Here is a 22,029-nt window from a genome sequence, read left to right as displayed (position 1 = left end):
CAGGTTGTCACTGCTTAGTAAGCAATTTCAAATGAGCAAATTATGCTAGGTTATTAACAATTTTAGTTATTAACCGCTCGTATTTGACGACTGAAACTCTAGACAGTTTTGCTTTATCAAGCTAAACTTTAACGGAATTCAGTTTTTCTGTTGATAGACTTTCTATATTTGCTTGTAACTTTTTCATTTAATAATTATGATATCTTAACTTGTAATAATCCATAGTTATTTGGTGACATTGACGTATGCTATTCTAAAGTTAGTTCCTTCAAATTTCAATGGATGGTCGAGACCTTAACAATACGAACAATGGGAGACAATTGGTCTAAGGGAAACAACAATTTAGGCAAAATGCCAAACCAGACTGAGGAATACACTTCCGCAAATCATTCCTCTCAACAGTCGTCATTACACGTAATACATCACGCAAGCGCAATGAACCTATCTTGAAAGAGGGCTCAACAAAAACTTGCACTCCATCAAACAAACAAAAAAAAAAAAAGTTTCAACCCCATGCCTGCCAACCCCCCCCCCCCCCTCTCTCTCTCTCTCTCTCTCTCTCTCTCTCTCTCTCTCTCTCTCTCTCTCTCTCTCTCTCTCTCGATCAGGGAAAGTTCCCCTCTGGTTTCTTGAACAAAAGGCTACAGTCCAACTTTAAAGGCAATAACTTTTCACCTTTGAGTGTACGCGTATTGCATGGTAGTTTTATGCGGTAACAGTTATTTATATTTTTTTGGAAATACGAAAAGGATAAATAATTGTTTTCATTTGTTCCAATCAGGGATATACTAAGACTTAATTCAGTTTGTTTTAATTAAAAATATAGCAAAGCCTACGATGGAAAATTTTAATTTATTTTTCATTAATTTTAAATTTACTACATGGAAGTGAAAGTAATTAAACTAATCCAGTTGCCCACACTCCTAAAGCTAGCATTCATCGCATGGAAAATTTCACCTCTTGTCTTTTCCATTACACAATGAACGGTAACCAGTTATGTGCTGGTCGCTAGTCCAAAATGAAAATTTCTACACATTCTGGAAACCACCTTCATTCCAGCAAGATATTCCAGTCGGCGAGAACAGGGTCACGTCGAACACGAAGTCATTTTCTTTATCGAAACATTCGAATTGACAACGCCCAGAAAACTATCGTTTCTCTGACCTTCGACGGGTCACTGCACTCAAGGAATGTAAACACACTGCATTATTATATCACGTTCGAGGAAAAATAAAATAGAAAAAAAGAGGAAAAAGAAAAGAAAAAAATGGGGCAAAAATAATGATCTTTAAGGCTCATTATCGATAGTCTAAGTAATAATTTCAATGCAACTTCTGTAATAAGCAGATACCTTTCACTACTTAACAGCAGTTTTATTATTATTACCCAAGGTACCAGATAATTTAAAATATAGCTTACAACTAGGAACTTTCCATTTGAGATTGAGAACTGGTTGGACAATTAGGATGCTACAAACTCAAGTGCTCCAAAAAGGAAAATAGCCCAGTGAGGAAAGGGAACCATACAAAATACCTAATAAATAAAAATAAAATCTTAACATTAAAGTTAAACAAGATCTGCGTTAAATAAATTTAGAGACTTGTGCTAACTAGTTTTTAATATATGCATTAGCATCAAATTTGAAATTATGAAGCATTACATTTGATATTGAGGCTCAAAATAGGTATTTATTACCAATAATGAAATTCTATAAAAATAAAGCATAGCTACATCTATTGGCAAAATTTAAAAACTTAATATAAAGAATTTAACCCACATTCATTCCATGGCTACTTTAAAACTTTTCACGTTTTAGTTCCAGCACTATGTATAATGAACTAAGATATACTGTAACTTGCCTATCTCAAAATTTGGTATAAACTGGAAAGGTTGAGTGAAGAATACAGTAGATATGTTAAACTATCTTAAAATGTTTTATTTCAGTAGTTCATTGCAGTTTATTTCCTAATTTCCCTTCCTCATCGGGCTATTTTTCCTCTGTTGGAGCCCTTGGGCTTATAGTATAATGCTTTTCAAACTAAGGTTGTAGCTCAGTAATATTAAGTAATAGTAAGTAATAGTAAGTAATAGTAAAAGTAAAAGTAATAGTAATAATCGTAATAAAAAAAAATAGTAATAATGATAATTTCTGGTTCCATGCATCTAGATCTAAAAGTTGATATCTAAATTACTTCATCGTAAGCACAGCATTTTACTTTGTAAATTCAAGCTACTGTTCATATCCTATTTTACAGTTATAAATGTGCAAATAAGCATTGCAATCCTAAAGCTGACGTCATGCGCATACAGGAACCTTTGTAAGTATTTTTTTATTATTATTTACAGTACACCGCACTCTATGAACCAACTGAATTAAATTTTACGGGAAACTTTATTTGCCGAGTTATAAAATTTCGCAGACATTAACAGACTAAACCTACAAATTCTCTCTCTCTCTCTCTCTCTCTCTCTCTCTCTCTCTCTCTCTCTCTAGAGCAATAGAAAATCCTCCAAATTTAAAGGAACCACTTACTGTACAACATCAAGGTCATTCGATCCCCCAAACGATGGCGGAAATACAAAGAGGTTCATAAAGACACTTTCGCTTCCTACGTTATCTATATCCAAGACAAGATCATTATAACTTTTAATGGGTTACTTCCCATAGGAGCGGCCCCATTGCCATCTCATTCAATGATTAAATACCTATTGTTTCCTGAGAGAGAGAGAGAGAGAGAGAGAGAGAGAGAGAGAGAGAGAGAGAGAGAGAGAGAGAGAGAGAGAGAGAGAAGAGAATTAGAACGAAGTTTTAATATTCCAATCAAACAGATTACTGCATCATATACAAGCTCTACGCCTATAAATATTACTCTTTATAAAATGTGATCTTAGTAATTTTTCAAAAATTGAACGTTGTGTAACTGCCATCATCCATGGTTTATTAAAATTTGTTTTTCAAAAGGGAGGAAAAGTTTTATATATATATATATATATATATATATATATATATTATATATATATATATTTATATATATAACATACTATATATTATATAGTATATACTATATACTATATATCATATATTATATACTATATATACTATATATCATATATTATATACTATATATCATACTATATATCATATATTATATACTATATATCATACTATATATTTATATATATATATATATATATATATATATATATATATATATATATATATATATATATATTGTATATATATACACACACATACATACACACATCTCCACAATGGCAAGGTAATGGACGACCGATTGGATTCTAGTGAATTCTATGAAACTTGTGAATTTCCCCATTCTAGCTTGATAGTTGAAGGCTTCAACAATTTTCAAAAAGCAGACATTCGATCACTTTTGGACATTTCCCATCATCACAAACTAGATGGAAAGCCACGGCCAGCGAGATCAATAACCTTAACGTTGGAGTGAGTCTAGACGCCTCTTTACTTTGTAGATACGACCAACGGGATGTGGTCGGCATCATGATAATGAAAGAGGTGCAAACTAGATTCGAGAACCAGTTCGATTAGAAAACAAACCAACAGCTCGCGATGGAGAAGGCAGAGAAATCTACGTAAAAAGTTAACTTTCAAAGGCGTTTTGGTGCAAGATACATCAAGAAATTGAACGCCAATCTGACAAGTGAAAACCCAGTAAAAGATTTGCAAGTTTTTAAAAGCATAAAAAGAATGGTTCGTTATTTCAAATGAGTAAATACAAGATACACCATCTATTGAACGCCAAACCAATATTAGGTGAAGAACAAATTCTGAAATTATGCGACCTTTTAATAGCATAAAAAAACAAGTTTTAACATTTCAAATGAGTTTTGTCACAAGATACACCATCTATTGAACACCAAACCAACATAAGGCAAGAAAAATTCGAAAATTATGCGAACTTTAAATAGCGTAAAATAACAATTGTTAACATTTCAATTGAGTTTTGATACAAGATACACCAATTATTGAACGCCATACCAACAAGCTGCGAAGAACCAGTTAAGAGAGATTTGAGAGCTTTTAAAAGTCTACCACGATGGAGGGAATAGAAAAAGCGAGGTAGACCATCATGAGTTGCCCATTGTGGAGGCGCTTTCACTTTCGCAGCTCAAATTATGGGTTGATCTCAACATGGGATGGGGATAAGAGGGAAGGAATGCCATGGGGAGGATCCCGGGTGGGGGGGGGGGAGACATCCTTTACAAAGAACCTCATACCTCAACCATCGTTTCATTCACTTTCGCTTGTCGTGATAGGCATGCAGTGGTGGTTAGGCTTTTTCGGTTGCAGTTATTGTTTAAATTACTATCTCTTTAGTCTAATTAGCTATAGCTAAAGATTACCTTAAACTTGATTGCAAAGTGGTGGTTGGGCTTAATTAGTAGTTTATTAAAAAATACTCCTGTAGCTTCTTTTAAAAGGATAGGTCTATACTATTGAACATCAAAGCACTAAAATGTAGCAACTGATAGGACTAACTCGAGCATGCGTACTAAAACTGGAGAATAGGCCTATACTGTCGCATAGTAAAACCCTTTGAAAAAAATCTTAAAAACAATTTATAATTCAAATGCAATTTATATTAACAGAGCGGATATAATTAAACCTGGCCGCTACAGTGTTCCGAAACATTTGATCGTTTATCTTCTGGAATTAGATCACTGGGCAGTGGGCAGACTCCCAACCGAGCCAGACTTTCCCCTCCTAGTTTACTCTTTCTGCACCCTGCGAGTGACCTTTTCTTTCTTCCTTTGACCTTTTTGTTCTTCCTTTGTGACCAGGAGAACCGACTTTCTTTACCCTTTCAGTGCAAGACGTGGGCGTTGTTCGGCGAACAGACTAGTGTTGGACAACGAAGTTGCCGGTTTAGAATGAGATAAACTAACAGGAATTTATCTATTACAGTTTTTATCGAGTTTTTATCGAGACTGTAAACAGCATTGAACAATGAAAGGGCAAAGGGTGCTTCGCGAAAGTATTGAAACTGTGGATTTGACAATGTGGAATACACTAAATACCTATGGCTGTACAAGATATTTAAGGTCCTATAACACCAGGAAAACAGCCCTTATAGTAAATCAAAATATTTGGTAGACAGGTTTATGAGAGAGAGAGAGAGAGAGAGAGAGAGAGAGAGAGAGAGAGAGAGAGAGAGAGAGAGAAACCAAAGGTCACAGGAAAAGTGTCTAAGTTCTCAATGCTTTAGTAAATACCAAATTGCATTCAAAAGGAAATGAGAACGCTTCATGCTTTGAAAAAAATCTACCTTGAATTATTTGGTCCTGAAAGTATAGATGGTTAACAATAATCGTTTAAGTTGTCATTTGTTTACATTAACTTTAAAAAAAAATAGGTACAAACACCTAAAATATATTTTGAACAGGTTATTATAAAGGCTGGGCCAGGGTACGAAATTAAAAGTGGCTAGTACTATCCCACACTTAGAAAAAATATCCTCGTCTCAGAAAAAATAAGTCTTTTCACAGGAATTGATCCTCTCAACTATAAGGACATTTGTGCCTCTAATTTTGTTTCAAACTTTTGCGAACGATTTTAATGTAAATTTCCATAAAGGTTCTCTTCTGGCTTTGGCCTAGGTGGACGCCGAAGAGTAGTCAACCCTTTAAACCCATGCATTCAAATTTGATACATAGTGAAAGATGGCTAGCATATTTGTTTCAGGAATATTAGTCCGATAACAATAAATAATAAAAACTAGAGTAATACGACACCCCTCTAGTTAGAAAGCTAGTTTACTCAGAATCTAGTGCAAGAACCTCAATCCTGAAAAAAAAAAAACTTTAAAAATAAACTTCCGAAAGACTAACCTTTAAATTTATTTATTTTTTTCTTCACAGTTCATAAGTGCTTCCCTTACCATAGATTACTATTACTAACTGCAACTGCGGGAAATTATATATAAATTCAATGTTTGGAAAATTGAATTTAAAATTATGAAAACATTAAAGCATTTACAGAAATTGCTACTCGACAGTTCAAGGTATGCTGGGTGAATTAATCTATCTTCCATTGGCTCACTGCCATGATCACGATGACATTAACTTTCTCCGAATCTCACTTCCTTCTGCTGGGTGATAATCATTCATCTCTTAACCCTTGCAATCCTCATGCAGGTCTCGCAGAGGGATTTAAGAGTTCCTGATCAAAAACTCGCCAAGGCCAGGATCCACTAAGGTCAAGGGTAATTACTGACGTGGGCCAAGGAAGCGAGAGTCGCCGCCAATTTTACAGGCGTGAAATTTTCTTCCTGCCTGATTTTGATACAAGTTTCTATTATTGCAAGTTATGTGAATTAATATTTTCGCGCATTTACATTTATTAATGTAAGAGGCCCGTCAAAAAAGACATGAACACGCACGCGCGCGCACACATTCAACCCTTCCCAACCCCACCTTATTTCCTAACTACAACCACTAACCAGGGTATAATTACCCCCCCCCCCCCCACCCCTTACCTGAGGGACGGGAAGAAACCGATTAGTTACTAGTCTGACAATGCCGCTGACGTGACCAGAAATAATATATATAATTACATATATATATATATATATATATATATATATATATTATAATTTATATATATATATATATATATATATATATATATATATATATATATATATTTATATATATATAATATATATATATATAATTATACAATAATATATATGTGTGTATATATATATGTATATATATATATGTATATGTATACGTATATATATGTGTATATATGTGTATATATATATATATATATATGTATATATATTATATATATATGTATATATATATATATATATATATATATATATATATATATATATATATATATATATATATATATTACACTATTACATAGATGATTAACAAGTGTTTTTACTATAGTAGTTGATGCAATCAAAACACCAATATTAACCAAAAATATTATTCAAGATCACTCCAATTTGCAGTTATAACGTTAGTATATTTGCTATCCCAAAGAATCCAATATTAGTAAAAACATTCACGATCACTCCTATTTGCAGTTATAACTTTTGTATCATCTTTGCTATCCCGAAGAAATTGTGGAACAAAAGTCAATCCTGGAGCGTTTAGCACAAGAATACTTTACGTCGGAAGTATTGCTAACATAAACTATGACCAAACAAGATACAACCGACAGTAAACTACTGGTTATTAACAGCAATTCTTTTGTTAGCCAACCTTCTGATGTCCTTTGTGTCTTACAGAGGATAAATTAAATTACCAATCCTTTTAAAAGGAACTTCCGTACTTTGAAAGCTTTAGTGGGAAGCCTATACACAGTGAAGGTCTCTTCCCTATGGAAGTTCGTTGCAAAAGGACAAAGATGTGCATTCTTTAGATATATAAAGATGACATTGATCATTTTTATATTCCGGTAACGAAAATTTTAGTTTAGTACATTTATTTATCAAAAAGTTTAACCAGCCCAATGAGTCAACCTTGACTCTACAGAAAATGCCCGATATAATTTAGAAAGAAAGCTAATAATGCTATATGTAAAATGTGTCAAATGTATAAAAAATAAATGAGGTAAAATTTGAGATACTTCAAACTTATCTATAAAGCAAATCCAAAACTCAAATTCAGCGATTAAAGATCAAAAATTCTCCAGCATTCATCTAACTTTACAGGAGCCAATTTAGGCTTAACACTTATAAATCTATATTTGCATTAAAACTACCACACCCCTCACCTTGCAAAAACTAGGAAAAGGGGGAAAGAAAAAAATGGAACTATGAAAAAATAGTTACCCGCAAAAATTAGGAATCATTAAAAACCCTTCCTTCCACACCCTTGAAATTTTATTTCCTGTTTTTTTAAGGGTTCCTTACAATAAAACCACCGACCAGCCATTACCTTCGAACTAAAGTTTACCTTGAGCAGAGCTCGTAAGGTCAGACAGTCAAAGTTATGACAAGGTCGTGGAAATAAACGCCATAACTAGGACTGGAAAATCTGAATATCACGAGGCCGTAAAGTACAAATAAGTAGGTGCAGGATGACTTTACAATGGTTACATACTTTAGAATGATAAATTTTACGATGTGAAAGACAGTCAGGCAAAGACAAACAAAGAGAGAGAGAGAGAGAGAGAGAGAGAGAGAGAGAGAGAGAGAGAGAGAGAGAGAGAGAGAGAGAAAAAAATTTTACTATGTGAGACAGAAAAAAAGACAGAAAAAGAAACAAAGACAGAAAGAGAAAGAGTCAGACAGACAGTCAGACAGAGACAAAGAGAAAGAAACAAAGACAGAAAGAGAAAGAGTCAGACAGAGACAAAGAGTCAGACAGAGACAAAGAGTCAGACAGAGACAAAGAGTCAGACAGAGACAAAGAGTCAGACAGAGACAAAGAGTCAGACAGAGATAAAGAGTCAGACAGAGACAAAGAGTCAGACAGAGACAAAGAGTCAGACAGAGACAAAGAGTCAGACAGAGACAAAGTCAGACAGACAAAGAGTCAGACAGAGACAGAGTCAGACAGAGACAGAGTCAGACAGAGAGAGTCAGACAGAGACAAAGAGTCAGACAGAGAGAGTCAGACAGAGACAAAGAGTCAGACAGAGACAAAGAGTCAGACAGAGACAAAGAGTCAGACAGAGACAAAGAGTCAGACAGAGACAAAGAGTCAGACAGAGACAAAGAGTCAGACAGAGACAAAGAGTCAGACAGAGACAAAGAGTCAGACAGAGACAAAGAGTCAGACAGAGAGAGTCAGACAGAGAGAGTCAGACAGAGAGAGTCAGACAGACATTCTACTGACTTATCTACGCTACGCTTTTATTGCCCGCTAACGCACACAATAGTGGATTGATATGGCCAGGAAGATTTCGCCGCTTTTCTTCGAAATATGAAAATTATAGGTTAATATGCTACTAAATGAGAAGACAATTACTAGAAATTACTATTAATGTTTATCTAAATTAATTATAGCAGTCTCCTCTGCGTTTAACACACTTAAACTTTCATAAAAATAGTCAAAAGGACGATCCTTCATTGATTTTTATGTATAGTTTTCATATGGTAAAGGATTCTTGCCGAGAGGCTTTAAGGAGGACATAGCCGTCAATTGGTTGAAGTAACACCTACACATCAAGTAATTTACTTTGTCTAATGACAACAATTAACCCAACACGAGAATGTCCATATACTTCAGATCAATTGTGATATTCACGTTTATTTTGACCAAGAACATCAAAACCTCTGACGAATGGTAAAAATTCATGATAGAAACTCATTTAAGCGCAATACTTCACACAATCAGTACTGCCTTCCCAGGGTATACCGATATCTTTTCTAGCCAATGCTATTAATTCTTTGTATAATCATGCGAAATTGTAAGTTTTATTTCAGAGGCGCAAGTTACTTACGCTAAAAGATTTCAGCAACAGTTCCTCAAGTACTGCTAGTCAATTACTTTGGCGTCTATGAAATTATAGAACAAAAATAACGCTTCCTCTTTCGAGACACTCGCTATAACAACAAACTAGAAGTTTAACTTCTTAAAATCTAGAAACCTTAAGGCATTTTGATTAGATATAAACTGCCTAAATATAATCGCTTAATTAGGAATTCATTTTGTAGAAAAATCATTACTTCCATGTTCACTCTTCATGGAATACATATTTCTAAGCAGTACATTTAGAGATTTTCTAGCTTTCACACAAGTCAGCATCCAAAAATGTAGTGTGTAAGAGCTTGGATAAAAATTCATTACCATAAATGCAAAGAAATAAGGAAAATACTCCGGAAAATACGACTTGACATGACACTGAGGAAATACAATTCCATGATTTACAGATAGAAGGTGTGATGTCATTTTACAGAGAGGACGTGCAAGTTTTTAAAAGATTATCTTTAAAGGAAAATATGCTTAACAAAAATTTTATCTTAAATCCAATGTAAACTGCTTCGAACATAAAAGCAAGCATTAGCATATTCACTTGTCAAAAACTTCGTTAAAATTTCCGTCGCATTGAATTGGTATTGTAAATATGGACGTAATACAACCCAATGGTGGGGCCTAAGAGACCATTCAGCACTCTGCTAAACTGTTGGAAAACTAGGATGTTGCTTGGAGAGGATGGCCAGTAAGTAGCGACATTAAAGGAACAATGCAAAGGCCTTAATGCCTAATGTGTAATGATTGTGCACTGATGGCAATACACCCTAGGAGGCTTGGCAATACCCCCTTTGAGTCTCGGCAATGGCCATTTTGACAAATTTTGCATTTAAGAACACACCAGCTTAATCTAAGAAATGATTGGATGAAATTTGCTTTTGATGTATACGGAATTATACAAATGTAAACTATTTCTAACCAAGTGAATTTAACTGAAATTAGCTTGATTTGCATCAAAAACATTAAAATCTATGTTCAATACTTCTCATTCTTCTCGCTAACCTCGACGCACCTCAGCCCTTCTATTTGATCAATAAACAAAAATTCCCGGGAAAGGATTAAAGAAAGTACGAGGAAGTTCCGTTCAATCTTTCCAACGTCTCGACCCCACCTCAATTCCAGCCTCCAACACCTCACTCCCGTTGTCATGTTACTTCAGCTATCTCAACTTTCAATTGGATTTTCATTAAAAACACTAAACTACCGTAACATACATTGTCCCTCGCCCCCTTTTGAAGCAGTTATTTTAAAAAATCCTGGTAGAAATCCGGTAATCTGCACAGAATTTCAGTTTTTAGTCGAAATTAGATCTTAAAAACTATAGCTATAACTAATCGCCTGAACAGTACCTAAAATCTTAAGATGTTAGGACGTCAACTGTGATATCCCTTTCTAGATATAGGATGTAGCAGCACTAAGAAATAAAATAATGGAAGATTTGTAGTTCTACATTATCTCTTGAAGCCATCCTCATTTTCCCATAAAAGTGTCGTTATGTTTACTTAACACTAATTCATGGCACACTTGACTGAGGAAGTAACTTCTCACACCCTTACTTCGCGGGAAGTTACTGCGCGTTGCCCCCTGCCAACCCCACCTCCATCTCTCCCTACACTAAGTTTGGTTACTCATCGCGCAGTAAGGGTGTGACAGTTACTCAGAGAAAGGTGTACCAAGAATTCCTGTGCCCCACTGTACGTGTTGTAACTGTCCTTCGCACAGCCCACATCTGAAAACTTTCCGGGAATAGCCATCTACAGGCCAGACAGAGTAACGGTTACTTGCATCTCAAATGATGCTGACGAAAGGAAACTCTCATACACGTACAGAATATACTATCACTCATTATATAGGACATACTGCCTGACAACTTCTTGCCTGACCAGTTTTCTTTCTAATTTAGGGAAAAGAATGTCGCTTCCTGGAACTTGGCAAATCTAGTAATTTCTCGTGTGTGTGTGTGTGTGTGTGTGTGTGTTGAGAGAGAGAGAGAGAGAGAGAGAGAGAGAGAGAGAGAGAGAGAGAGAGAGAGAGAGAGAATTAGTGTCTCAGCTCTTAATTGGATGAAAAAAACTAACTTGGAGGAAATGCAATGTAAGGAATTTGCTTTTAATGTAAATGTATATACTGTATTATATGTAAACTGCTGCTTAGGATTTTTCACTGGGTTTCGACAAGAATACTACGGGGAATCGAGCTGAAGTCTGCCAGACCCATTTACAATTAATTATTTACCAGAAAAATATAAAAAGAAAAGAAAAAAAAAACAGGCGAACATTAACCAAATATAAGGGGTAAAACCTTGTCCATCAGTAGACCAATTTTTGCCTGGTGTGGCCCAGGAAACTTTCAGCTGGGACGCTGAGAAAGTTTGTTTTCAAACTTTTGATACTCTAATAGAAAAATTTATACTATCACTTTCTATAAGAGGTAACCTAGTGAAGTAGATTAAACTTCAACCAAGGGAGGTTATAAACCAAGAGAAAGAATATTAGATTTGATTTAAGAGACTTAGGCCATATGGGCGGGTGTTAGGACCAAGGAGAATTAGTAAACTTTTATAAATCTATAAATTCTGGACCATACGAGCCCGTGTCTTTCAAAAGTAAAATGGTAGTTTTAGAGCAAGCCAAATCGGATTTCATTCATAAAGATTACTGTACAAGAGGTGGTAATACCTTCGCAATTATCACTTTAAAGACTTGTGAACCAACATGGGTTTTCTTACCTAAACAGTTTTTAACAGAGACTATTTTCTACCAATCATGCCATTCACGTAGTCCACAATGGCTACTTAATCTATACAAAACTGTACTGACTAAATTATATGCTTATATGTATAAAACATACAATCTAACTACTCCAGACACACTACGACTCGCGAGTTTCTACCCAGAAGGAAAAGAATGGCACTTCCTTGTCCTTGAACAAAGTGGCAATTTTCTTCAAAAGCAGAGAGAGAGAGAGAGAGAGAGAGAGAGAAAGACTAATGGCTTTCAAACAATGGCCCTACTTAACATTAAGTTATATCCCCTCACCTCTTATTAAAGAGTGCGTGAGAATCTAAATTACATAGCACCTAAATGACAATTCCTTCAAAAGGAAGAATGTTATTTTAACCCCTATAGAGAAAAAACGCAACTGCGGTTCTTTAAATATAAATATAGCTAAATATAAAAATATAACAAGGCCGCTGCTTATAATGACTGAAGAAACACTTAGGATCGTTAACTGGTAAATGTTCTGGAAACGAGTTTCAACGAATTACGGCAATTGAAATGGCAGGTTCCCTTGTTAGAATAATTATGCGTAACAAATACAAATATTGGGCGATTTTTTTCATAACCAATCCAAAGAATTAATGTTTATGTATATGATCGCTGAAGACAATCAATCAGAATGTTACGGAAAAATAAAAATCTTCAGTCATTGAGGTCTTATTACATCGGGTATAAAAATGGGAAGGTTTCGAGATTTCCAAATAACCTTTAAAATTCTAACATAGCCCACATAAAAATATAAATAAAAACCCCATAAAATTAAGTAAACAACCCACAAATATACAAGCTAGTAAAAAAATAAGTTTCTTGACCTTGGCAAGCAATCTTAAACTTGGGTGGAGACTATCACCTGTGCTCCAGTATTACCACTAGAACTGGAGGCCAAAAGAATGATCAATATTGTGACATTGTCTCGCTCAAGGATAACTTAAAATGTAATATACAACTTGCGCTATATCCATTTGGATTTCGTTGTGATCCATTTAACTATTAGGGAAAAAATTTCAAATTTAGAAGAGTAGGATTTAAAAAAAAAATACCACGGAATTAAGGAATAGAAAAAAACTTGATAGTACATATGACAATTGTGATTTTAAATATGAATTTTCATATAACCGAACTACTTTGCTTTCCATTATTTGGTAACTTTAGATATTCTTTTGTACCCTAAAATCCTTCAATAATGTAACAATTTAACTTAGATGACTAAACAAAATTAGGTTGAAACAGAACTTTTATATCTAAACGATTTGAAAAGATAAGTCTTGAAGGAAATTGTGTATTAAACTTATTAATGGCAAACTGAAAATTGGAGTTTTACAGAGAGAGAGAGAGAGAGAGAGAGAGAGAGAGAGAGAGAGAGAGAGAGAGAGAGAGAGAGAGAGAAAAAAAAAAAAAAAACTTAGTAGAGATATACTGGTTGATATCTAAAGTAAGTGAATTACTAAGATTTGAGGATAAAAGTATAGCTTGGGTAATGGATATTACTTAATCTTCGAAAATCACTAACAACAAACCAAAAGTATACGTTTTGTTGACAGTCCGTAGTGTCACCTGGGGAGAAGAAAGTGAGACTGCTATTTTAAGTGTTGAACTTTAAAGCTACACCGACGTATAATTACACACCGATTCCAACAGCTTAAAATAGGTAAGTCTTATGAGCTTTTGAGACTTCAATCAAGATAGTATATAGACTAATGAGTGACATTTTTGCGGTAATTTTTTTTTTAACCAAACCTCTTACAATCAAATTACCGTAAGCCCCAAAGTGAAGCTTGGAAAATCTACAAAACATAACAGGAGAAAAAACTGTCCCAATCCGAGAAAATATCACTCCTATACTAATCTAGTTACACTCTTTGCCTATAAAAGCTAGAACAGTTTTTAAGATCAGTGCCATAACTCGCCAAGTTGTCAGAATAGACGTACAAAACGTGTAGGCATGAAATTAGATTTAAAATGATGTGAAGCCAAGATAAATGTCTAATATAGGTTCTACAGTTCTCAAATCTGTGGCTTGCACTAGACATTAGAAAGACTTTAGATATAAAAGCTTTCCAGAAGGTATATAACTACTTGTTCTTCCAAGAGCTTCGATAATGTGGATTTGGCAAACTACGCAGTGTGATTCGTAAAAAACCTATGAATGTATATGAAAAACTTATTTTGTAGGTCTGCAGACAGTAGTGAGCATTGTTCCCCTGCGTGATAGGACCAGGAAAGCAGACCTTTAAAAGGTGTTGGTAAAGCAAATAAGCCAATGGATATAACGCCGGCATCCCATCCCAGCTAGGCCACCTTATATTTCATATAAGTTACCTACGGGCCGACCAAGGGAAAGGCCCGTGCCAACAAGAAGTTTGCTGTAATACACTACGAGCGAACGAACGATCCCAGCTAGGTATTTCCAGCATCACCACTGAAAGCTGTGAAAGCAGATGTATTCTCATGCCTCAACTCTCTCCCCTTGACTTCACTAACAAGCAACCTCCAGACGCTAATAAAATCCCTCTGGTAAGGAAATACCAGAAAGGCGCTCAGTCATACTGGACTCTTGGGCATCGAGGATCATTGCCAATTGTACCGGAGACCACTAAGTTTTATTCATTTGAAAATATGGTAGTTTCTATATTCTTTGAAAAAGAAAGATTGCTTTTATAATGCTTTAATATTAGTTTGCAAGTTACTTCAATGAAGCTTAAGGTTAAAATTTCATAGGGTATGACCCTTGGTAAATTTAAATTTTTAGTTTAACCATTTCAACCGTATACTTCTGCCAAAATAGCTATCTTACCTTGTCAAGATTACACCATGAACTAAGCATATCCCAACATTAACCAAATTCTTGCCAAGTATTTATTGAAAACTCAATTAGGTAAACACTGACCGTGTTCGTTTTAACTAAAGATGAAGTTTAAAACAGCACCAGTCTTGTTATATAAAATTGAATTTTATAATCATGTGTCACCAGAAGAGTTCATGATCAAATCCACCCGAGTAAGTTTGTTCATAATGAATTAGGCTTCGTTGACAAAGCCTTTTCCAATTCTAAGTCCCCTGGCCTAAAAAAAAAAAAATCATGTTAGGCATAGGACCACCCAGGCAACCATTCAAATTTCTCCTGTGCATGTATACACGAACCCCTCCCCAATTAAAAAAAAAAAAAAAAAAAAAAAAAAAAAAAAAAAAAATGACCTGGACCCGCTCGACGAAAACCAGTTGGACAAGTTTTCTACAAAAGCCTTAATCTTAAGACTTCATTCATTAATTCAAACCACTTTTTTCCGTGACCACTTCCTTCGTGCAAGATTAACCAGATCTAAATATTAAGTTAAAATAAGATATTAGGATTGGGACTAACAACTCCTAGGGAAAGTGGATTTCTTCCTTGAACAATGAGTTCACTCGTCTCATCTAAACATACCATTACTAGAGACCTTAGGTCAAGGTAGACTATAATCTCTTACTTGCCCTCAAATCTTTCCCCTCGAGACAAATTCTCGAGAATATCTAAAATCATTTATAGTTCGAGAAAAGCAGAAAATTCGAAGACTTGTGGAAACTAGAGGGATAAAGTTTAATTTTCAAAGACGCACGAATTAAATTTCTTTAAACTTCTCTCCCTACAGAAATAAAGATTAAATCTATGTTTTAAAAGATCCTATATTTTCTGCAAATGGTCGACGAAAATTTGACATTGCATTGTAAATATTTAATTTGAAAAATACGAAATTTCTTGTAAAATCTTATTGAAAATAACGAAATTTCCTTAAGCTAAATATTACGTTATTGAAAACTACGATATTGCCTTATATAAAATGTTATGTTATACGTCAATACACACGAGTAATACTCAAGCCGAGCTTTCTTGCATTCCAAAGGAAACCACGAGAACAGACTGACACTTCTTGTACCGGAACTATGACGACAGCTGTCTCCTGGCGTAATCTATCAGTCATGACATGTAATCCTGGTCTTGCGCTGTTCAGATCGAGTAAGCCTTTTACTTCAGCTATACTTTGAAAGTGAATAAAAAAAAAAAAACTTTCAAATTTCACTCTCATCTAGACCACCATAAATAGATCGATATTATAAGAACTTGAAATTTCACTCATCTTGACCGCCAAAAGTCGATCGATATTTAAAGTATTCAATTCACGCAGTAAAAGATTTGAAAATATGGTATTTCATTGTTTTTGCAATGAATTTTCATATACCAGCAGTAAAAAAATGTATGCCTGTATAAAGACTAACATGGGCATGGTCTATTACAGTAGTAGGTATATAGTAATTTAAAGCAAATGAAGAATAAAAATTTTCAATTCAAGTTTAGAGTTTAGACAAGCTACCTTCAAATTCCATTGACAAAATCACGAAATTTGTTACCCCCACTATCTCTTCTCGTCCGTATCCTCTCTTTCTATCTATATCTCTATTTCTATCTATATATCTATCCATCGATCTATCCATCTACCCATCGATCGACCGATCTATATATCTATCAACCGATCTATATATCTATCGATCGATCGATCTATATATCTATCGATCGATCGATCTATATATCTATCGATCGATCGATCTATATATCTATCGATCGATCGATCTATATATCGATCTATCTATCTATCGTTCTATCTAAATATCAATCAATCTATATCAATAGATCTATCTAAATATCAATCAATCTATATCAATAGATCTATCTAAATATCAATCAATAGATCTATCTATCAATAGATCTATCTATCAATAGATCTATCTATCAATAGATCTATCTATCAATAGATCTATCTATCAATAGATCTATCTATCAATAGATCTATCTATCAATAGATCTATCTATGTATGCGCGTGTGTGAAATGCCTAATAAAAGTGAAGACGCCCAAAGAAACTCATCACCATCGCCTCAGTGACACGCCTGTGAACTCTTGCGAGACTCTTCAAAGTTGACGTAATCCCCCCCCCCCACCAGGTCTCAACATACCCACAACGTACCCAAACCATATTATTAAGGCCTCGTGTGGTAATAAATTGCATCATGCGATAGAGAAAAATGAGAGATGCTCAGTTTCACAGCGATAAGAAAAAAAAAATTTGCTTGCGCAAGAAAAACCAAGTTCCATCAACTCCATGTTTTTCGGGTCCCTGGTTTAGTGAAGTGATTGCAAATAGTGGAAATATTAAAAGTATTTTAATATAAAAGGTTAATTCAACTCTTGCATCATCAGATTACATCAAAAGTTCAACGGCTGCTGACAAGAATATACTAAGATTTGAGTATACCTTTGTACCAGAGACCATTAAGTTAAAATGCCTTTCATTCAATCGCGCATTCTTTGAGTAGTAGTTTATTATAAATAATAATAATAATAATAATAATAATTATAAAAAAAAAAAAAATAATAATAATAATAATGAGACCAATAAGTTGAAATGACTCATTCAATCGTGCATTCTTTGTATAGTAGTTTATTATAAATAATAATAATAATAATAAATAATAATAATAATAGATCATTATCATGACCCATCATGACCCATCCCAAAAGCCCGTAAGGGGAAAGGGGGGTACCGGTCGTAGGGCATAAGAGCCGATCCAGTCGGTACAAGGCTATCTGGGTTTACAAGATTTACAAAATATTCAAGCCCTAATTAAAGTTGCAACAGACAACACCAGTACTAGCAACTTGGTACACTTTCACTTGTTAAACATCTACCCCTCGCCGCCCGCTGAACATGACCCAAAATTACATCGAGAGCAACGGGCAAGTTCATTACCATTTTTGGGCAACCCCCCGTCGAGTACTACCTGAATGACCATTTCCACTGGTAAAAGTCATTTAATGGACCCTACTTAAGATAGTTTTAAAGTTCACCAATTTAAGAAAAAGAAAATCATAAGCGACAGTCCAAAGCATGTCACCAAGTTAATCATCAGATATCTACTTCAATACTGTCATTATAAACTGGTGTTTTACCAAGCTTTAGGCTCTACTATTACTTTTGGCAATGTCATTGAGTAAAAAACAGCGAAACGCAGAAGCATGCAATGACGCTTCAAAATTGCAAGGTCAAACTTTTATCGTAAATCCTTTGTTACCCGTTGAGATACTACCGCTAGAGTTATGGGATCCTTTGACTGGTCAGGCTTACTACATTGGATACTTCTCTCTGGTTACGGTTAATTTTCCATTAACCTACGCATACATGAAAAAGTCTGGCCTATTCTTTACACATTTTTTGTCCTCATACACCTGACAATACAAGATTACAAAATTATTCTCTCAAGGGGTTAACTACGGAACTAATTGTTAAGTGGTCACTCTAATCTTGGTAAGAGTAGAAAAGATTAGCTATGGTAAGCAGCTCTTCTAGGAGAAGGAAGCTACAAAACCAAACCAGTGTTCCCTAATCTTAGGTAGTGCCATAGCCTATGTACCATAGTCTTCCTCTGTCTTGGGTTAGAGTTCTCTTGCTTGAGGGTACACTTTGACACTATCCTAAATTATATCTTAACTAATGTTTCGTTAAAGTTTATATAGGGAATAATTTTTAATGTTCCTGTTAAAATATTTTTTTTTGCCTTTTTTTCCTTTCCTCACTGGGTTATTTTTCCTGTTGGGGCCCCAGGGCTTATAACATCCTGTCTTTTTCAACTAGGGTTGTAGCTTGGCATGTAATAATAATGGGAGAATTTCTAGTCTCGCACCACCACTTAAGACAAAATCTTATCCACAGTTACAACCAAAGCATATGAAGAGTGATGTCATAATCAAGTATATGAACCAAAAGAACACAGGAGAAAATATCTTGCTTAATTATTATATCTTAAAATCATAACATTTGTAAGATGTGCCCTTGCACACATGAGTTCTCTAATTACTTAGTACTGGAAGATGACCAATTTAAAATCTTACTATTATGATCGCTCAGAATTTGCACGATGTGCACTTTCAATTCATATCTCTTACGCAAGAGCTTTTTATTTAGTACTGAAAGGAGACTAGTTTTAGTGATAGGCTGAAACCATTAAATTACAAAGTAAAAGCTTAGTAAATCATCTAAATCATTCATGTATCCCTTTGAAAAAAAAAAAAATAAAACTTTCAATTATAAACTAAAATTATTAGGCTAATGAATAACATCCCCCCAAAACAAAAATTGCTTGGAAAAAAAGTCTAATGAATTGCCATTCAACTTTTCACAATTACTTCTCTGTTTGGCATTACCAAGATTTTTTTTTTGGAAAAATTTATATTATAGACTTAAAAGAAAAGCTACTTCTGAAACCCTTGGTTCACTAAACAAAATCGAATTATGTGAAGTATAGATTTTCCTAACCCCTAAATTGGGAAACTGATTAAAAAAATTGAGCATAAAAGACATAGGTTCATGCACCTAATAACCCTGTATTTGTAACAAAATCTTGGCAAGTGCTAAACCGTGTCTTCAGTCTGTCTGATTACACGTTACTCAATGTTACAAGAGAACCAGTATGTACTAACTTCAGGAAAAAAAAAAGTTTAGAATAAGATTAGAAGAATACAGGCTCAAGTGCCAATCTCCATGCAAGAAAGTAAATACTACTCTCAAACGAAAAAAAAAACTGGGTTTCATTTATCTCTAAGTAAATCAATAATAAAAATCATTAAATACAAAAACCAGTTACAGTTGATCATTGGTAGCCGAGCAAAAGACATACTTATGAGGATTTAAAGTTTTTGAAATACAAATCTAAATGAAGCACAACCAAGATTTAAAAGTAAATTTACGGCCAACTGAGTATTTTGCATCACCTTTAGAGAAATTCAATCACGAAACCATTAAGGAGAGTCTATGCAGAAAGGTAAATATATTAATTTATTGCAGACCAAAAATCAACAGCCTACTAAATAGTTTCCGTACCTCAGACAAAATTAATTAGAATCAACTAGGAAACCCAGCGATAATGGAGAAAATAACAGCTTGCATTGAGCCCCCAAATTTTTAAAAATAGACTTTAATACTACAGAAAATAGCCTTCTAGATATTGGTTCTCACAGGCGTAAAATGACAGAACCACAAAGCCTTCTGGCTACCAACAAAACTTATAAAACTTATATTTATATAATTTCGAAAAAAAATACCAATATTGCAATCACACGTAACGGCGAAAGCCTTGTCTGTCTTGTAAGTTCTTCTTTGAAAGGTTAAATAATTTTACCAAGCTTTATAATACAGAGTACAGAAAATTACAAAGGTTTGCACAACAGGTGTAAAACATTTTACGTGTGAACCTTCAGGTTAACTTTACTATTTTGGTGGACATGATAATCTGTAATCTCAACTCAAGCACTACAATACAGGGATCTGATATCCAATTAACAAGACACTTTACAAATTTCCCCAAATTAACATTTAGCTCTAGTACATAACTAAATGAATTGGCATAACTCACAATAGCATATTAAATAAATTTAAATAATTACTGAGCCCTAAGAAAACTCGCAGGCCTTTGTAATTCTGCCAATTTTTAAGCATCAAACTACTATGGTACGAAAATCAATCGACCAACAACCATTTATAAGTAAACGTGCCAACATTTAACCAATTTGAGGCCGTACGATTTCAGAAAGTTAAATTGTAACTAGTCCAAATCCTTAGCTCTAAACTTGCCTCAAATCACTTAGTGATATGAAAGAAACAATTACCCATATTCTAAACACTTTAAAACCTATTAATGTTATCTTTGGACTAAGATTTAACCACAGGCCCTCATCACTGGAAACTTAAAAGTAATTTTAATGGTTTTAATAGATTTTTTTTTAATTTCCCATCAAAACATGCTAGGTATTTTGGGGAATCATAAACAAACTAGACCAGTTTCTTAAAACCAAATTAATCGATAAGTATTTTCGTACATATAAAAAATTCTTACTTTTGAACGACAATCAAGAGAATTTCCAAGAAAAACTTTGCGGTCAACCAGTTATTAAAAACCCTAGAAATAGACCCCTCTAGGAAACTGCAATGTGGAGCAATTGCAATACTTTTAAGAAAAAATAAACGTCAGAGTAAAACAAAAGCTTCATAACCAAACGAAAAATTTCACCATAGGTTCTTCGCTGACCAATCCTAACCACCTGCCGAACATAGCGGTCTTCAGGAACCGCTGAAGTTTCCTCCTGGCCTACAGCCTAGGGGCCCATCCGTCCGTTATCTATACTCTAGTGGAAATATTAGAAATTTCACAATAATGATAAAAATGCATAGTTAGGCAGCTTAAATTCCCTAACAGTCTTTGGCAGAATATTAGAAACAAATTCCGCTAAGAAACAAAACATCTGAGAACAAACCTGTGGCGAGGACAGCCAAAGCGGCGAGGCACAAGCAATGTCTGTAGTAACTCCACATCCAACCCATGTTTGTGACACACTGACCAACCCGCCTGAAAATTACGAAGGTGTGCAAAGCCGCCAGTTGAGGTTCCGCCTACCTGCGCGTTGCCTGCAATGCCATTGGTTCATTTACATGTGACGTCATCGTTCAACAGCCAGTCACAAGTATGAAAAGGCCAAGACGTCAGAGCGGGGAAGATTTTTGGGCATTCCTAATTACCCAGTACTAATTGACCTCGTTGCCTCATTACTTATCATATCATTTGCAATTTGCGTAAGATCGGAGAGAGTAGAAGCAGGACTCGGATGCATTCGGATCAATGCCAATGCATTCGGTGACATGATTTCTCTTTTGAAATTAGGAGACAAATAAACAGAGATAACA

At 34.6% G+C, this 22,029-nt stretch overlaps 1 protein-coding gene across 2 annotated transcripts in view; it reads right to left on the bottom strand.

The window, feature by feature from the left end:
* The window catches only part of Skel (DM13 and DOMON_DOH domain-containing protein skeletor), a 161,378-nt gene extending 139,621 nt beyond the window's left edge, over positions 1 to 21,757 (bottom strand). For both annotated transcript variants that reach the window (XM_068381782.1, XM_068381783.1), the window contains exon 1: positions 21,603 to 21,757. In XM_068381782.1, coding sequence (XP_068237883.1) covers positions 21,603 to 21,669 — 67 coding nt within the window. In that variant the 5' untranslated portion in view covers positions 21,670 to 21,757. The remainder of the gene's footprint in view (positions 1 to 21,602) is intronic.
* Between the last annotated feature and the right edge of the window lie 272 nt (positions 21,758 to 22,029).

Source organism: Palaemon carinicauda, chromosome 10 (genome assembly GCF_036898095.1).
Source record: "Palaemon carinicauda isolate YSFRI2023 chromosome 10, ASM3689809v2, whole genome shotgun sequence".
Lineage (NCBI taxonomy): Eukaryota > Metazoa > Arthropoda > Malacostraca > Decapoda > Palaemonidae > Palaemon > Palaemon carinicauda.
The sequence above is the reverse complement of the archived record's forward strand: the minus strand, read 5'-3'. Positions and strand labels throughout refer to the sequence as shown.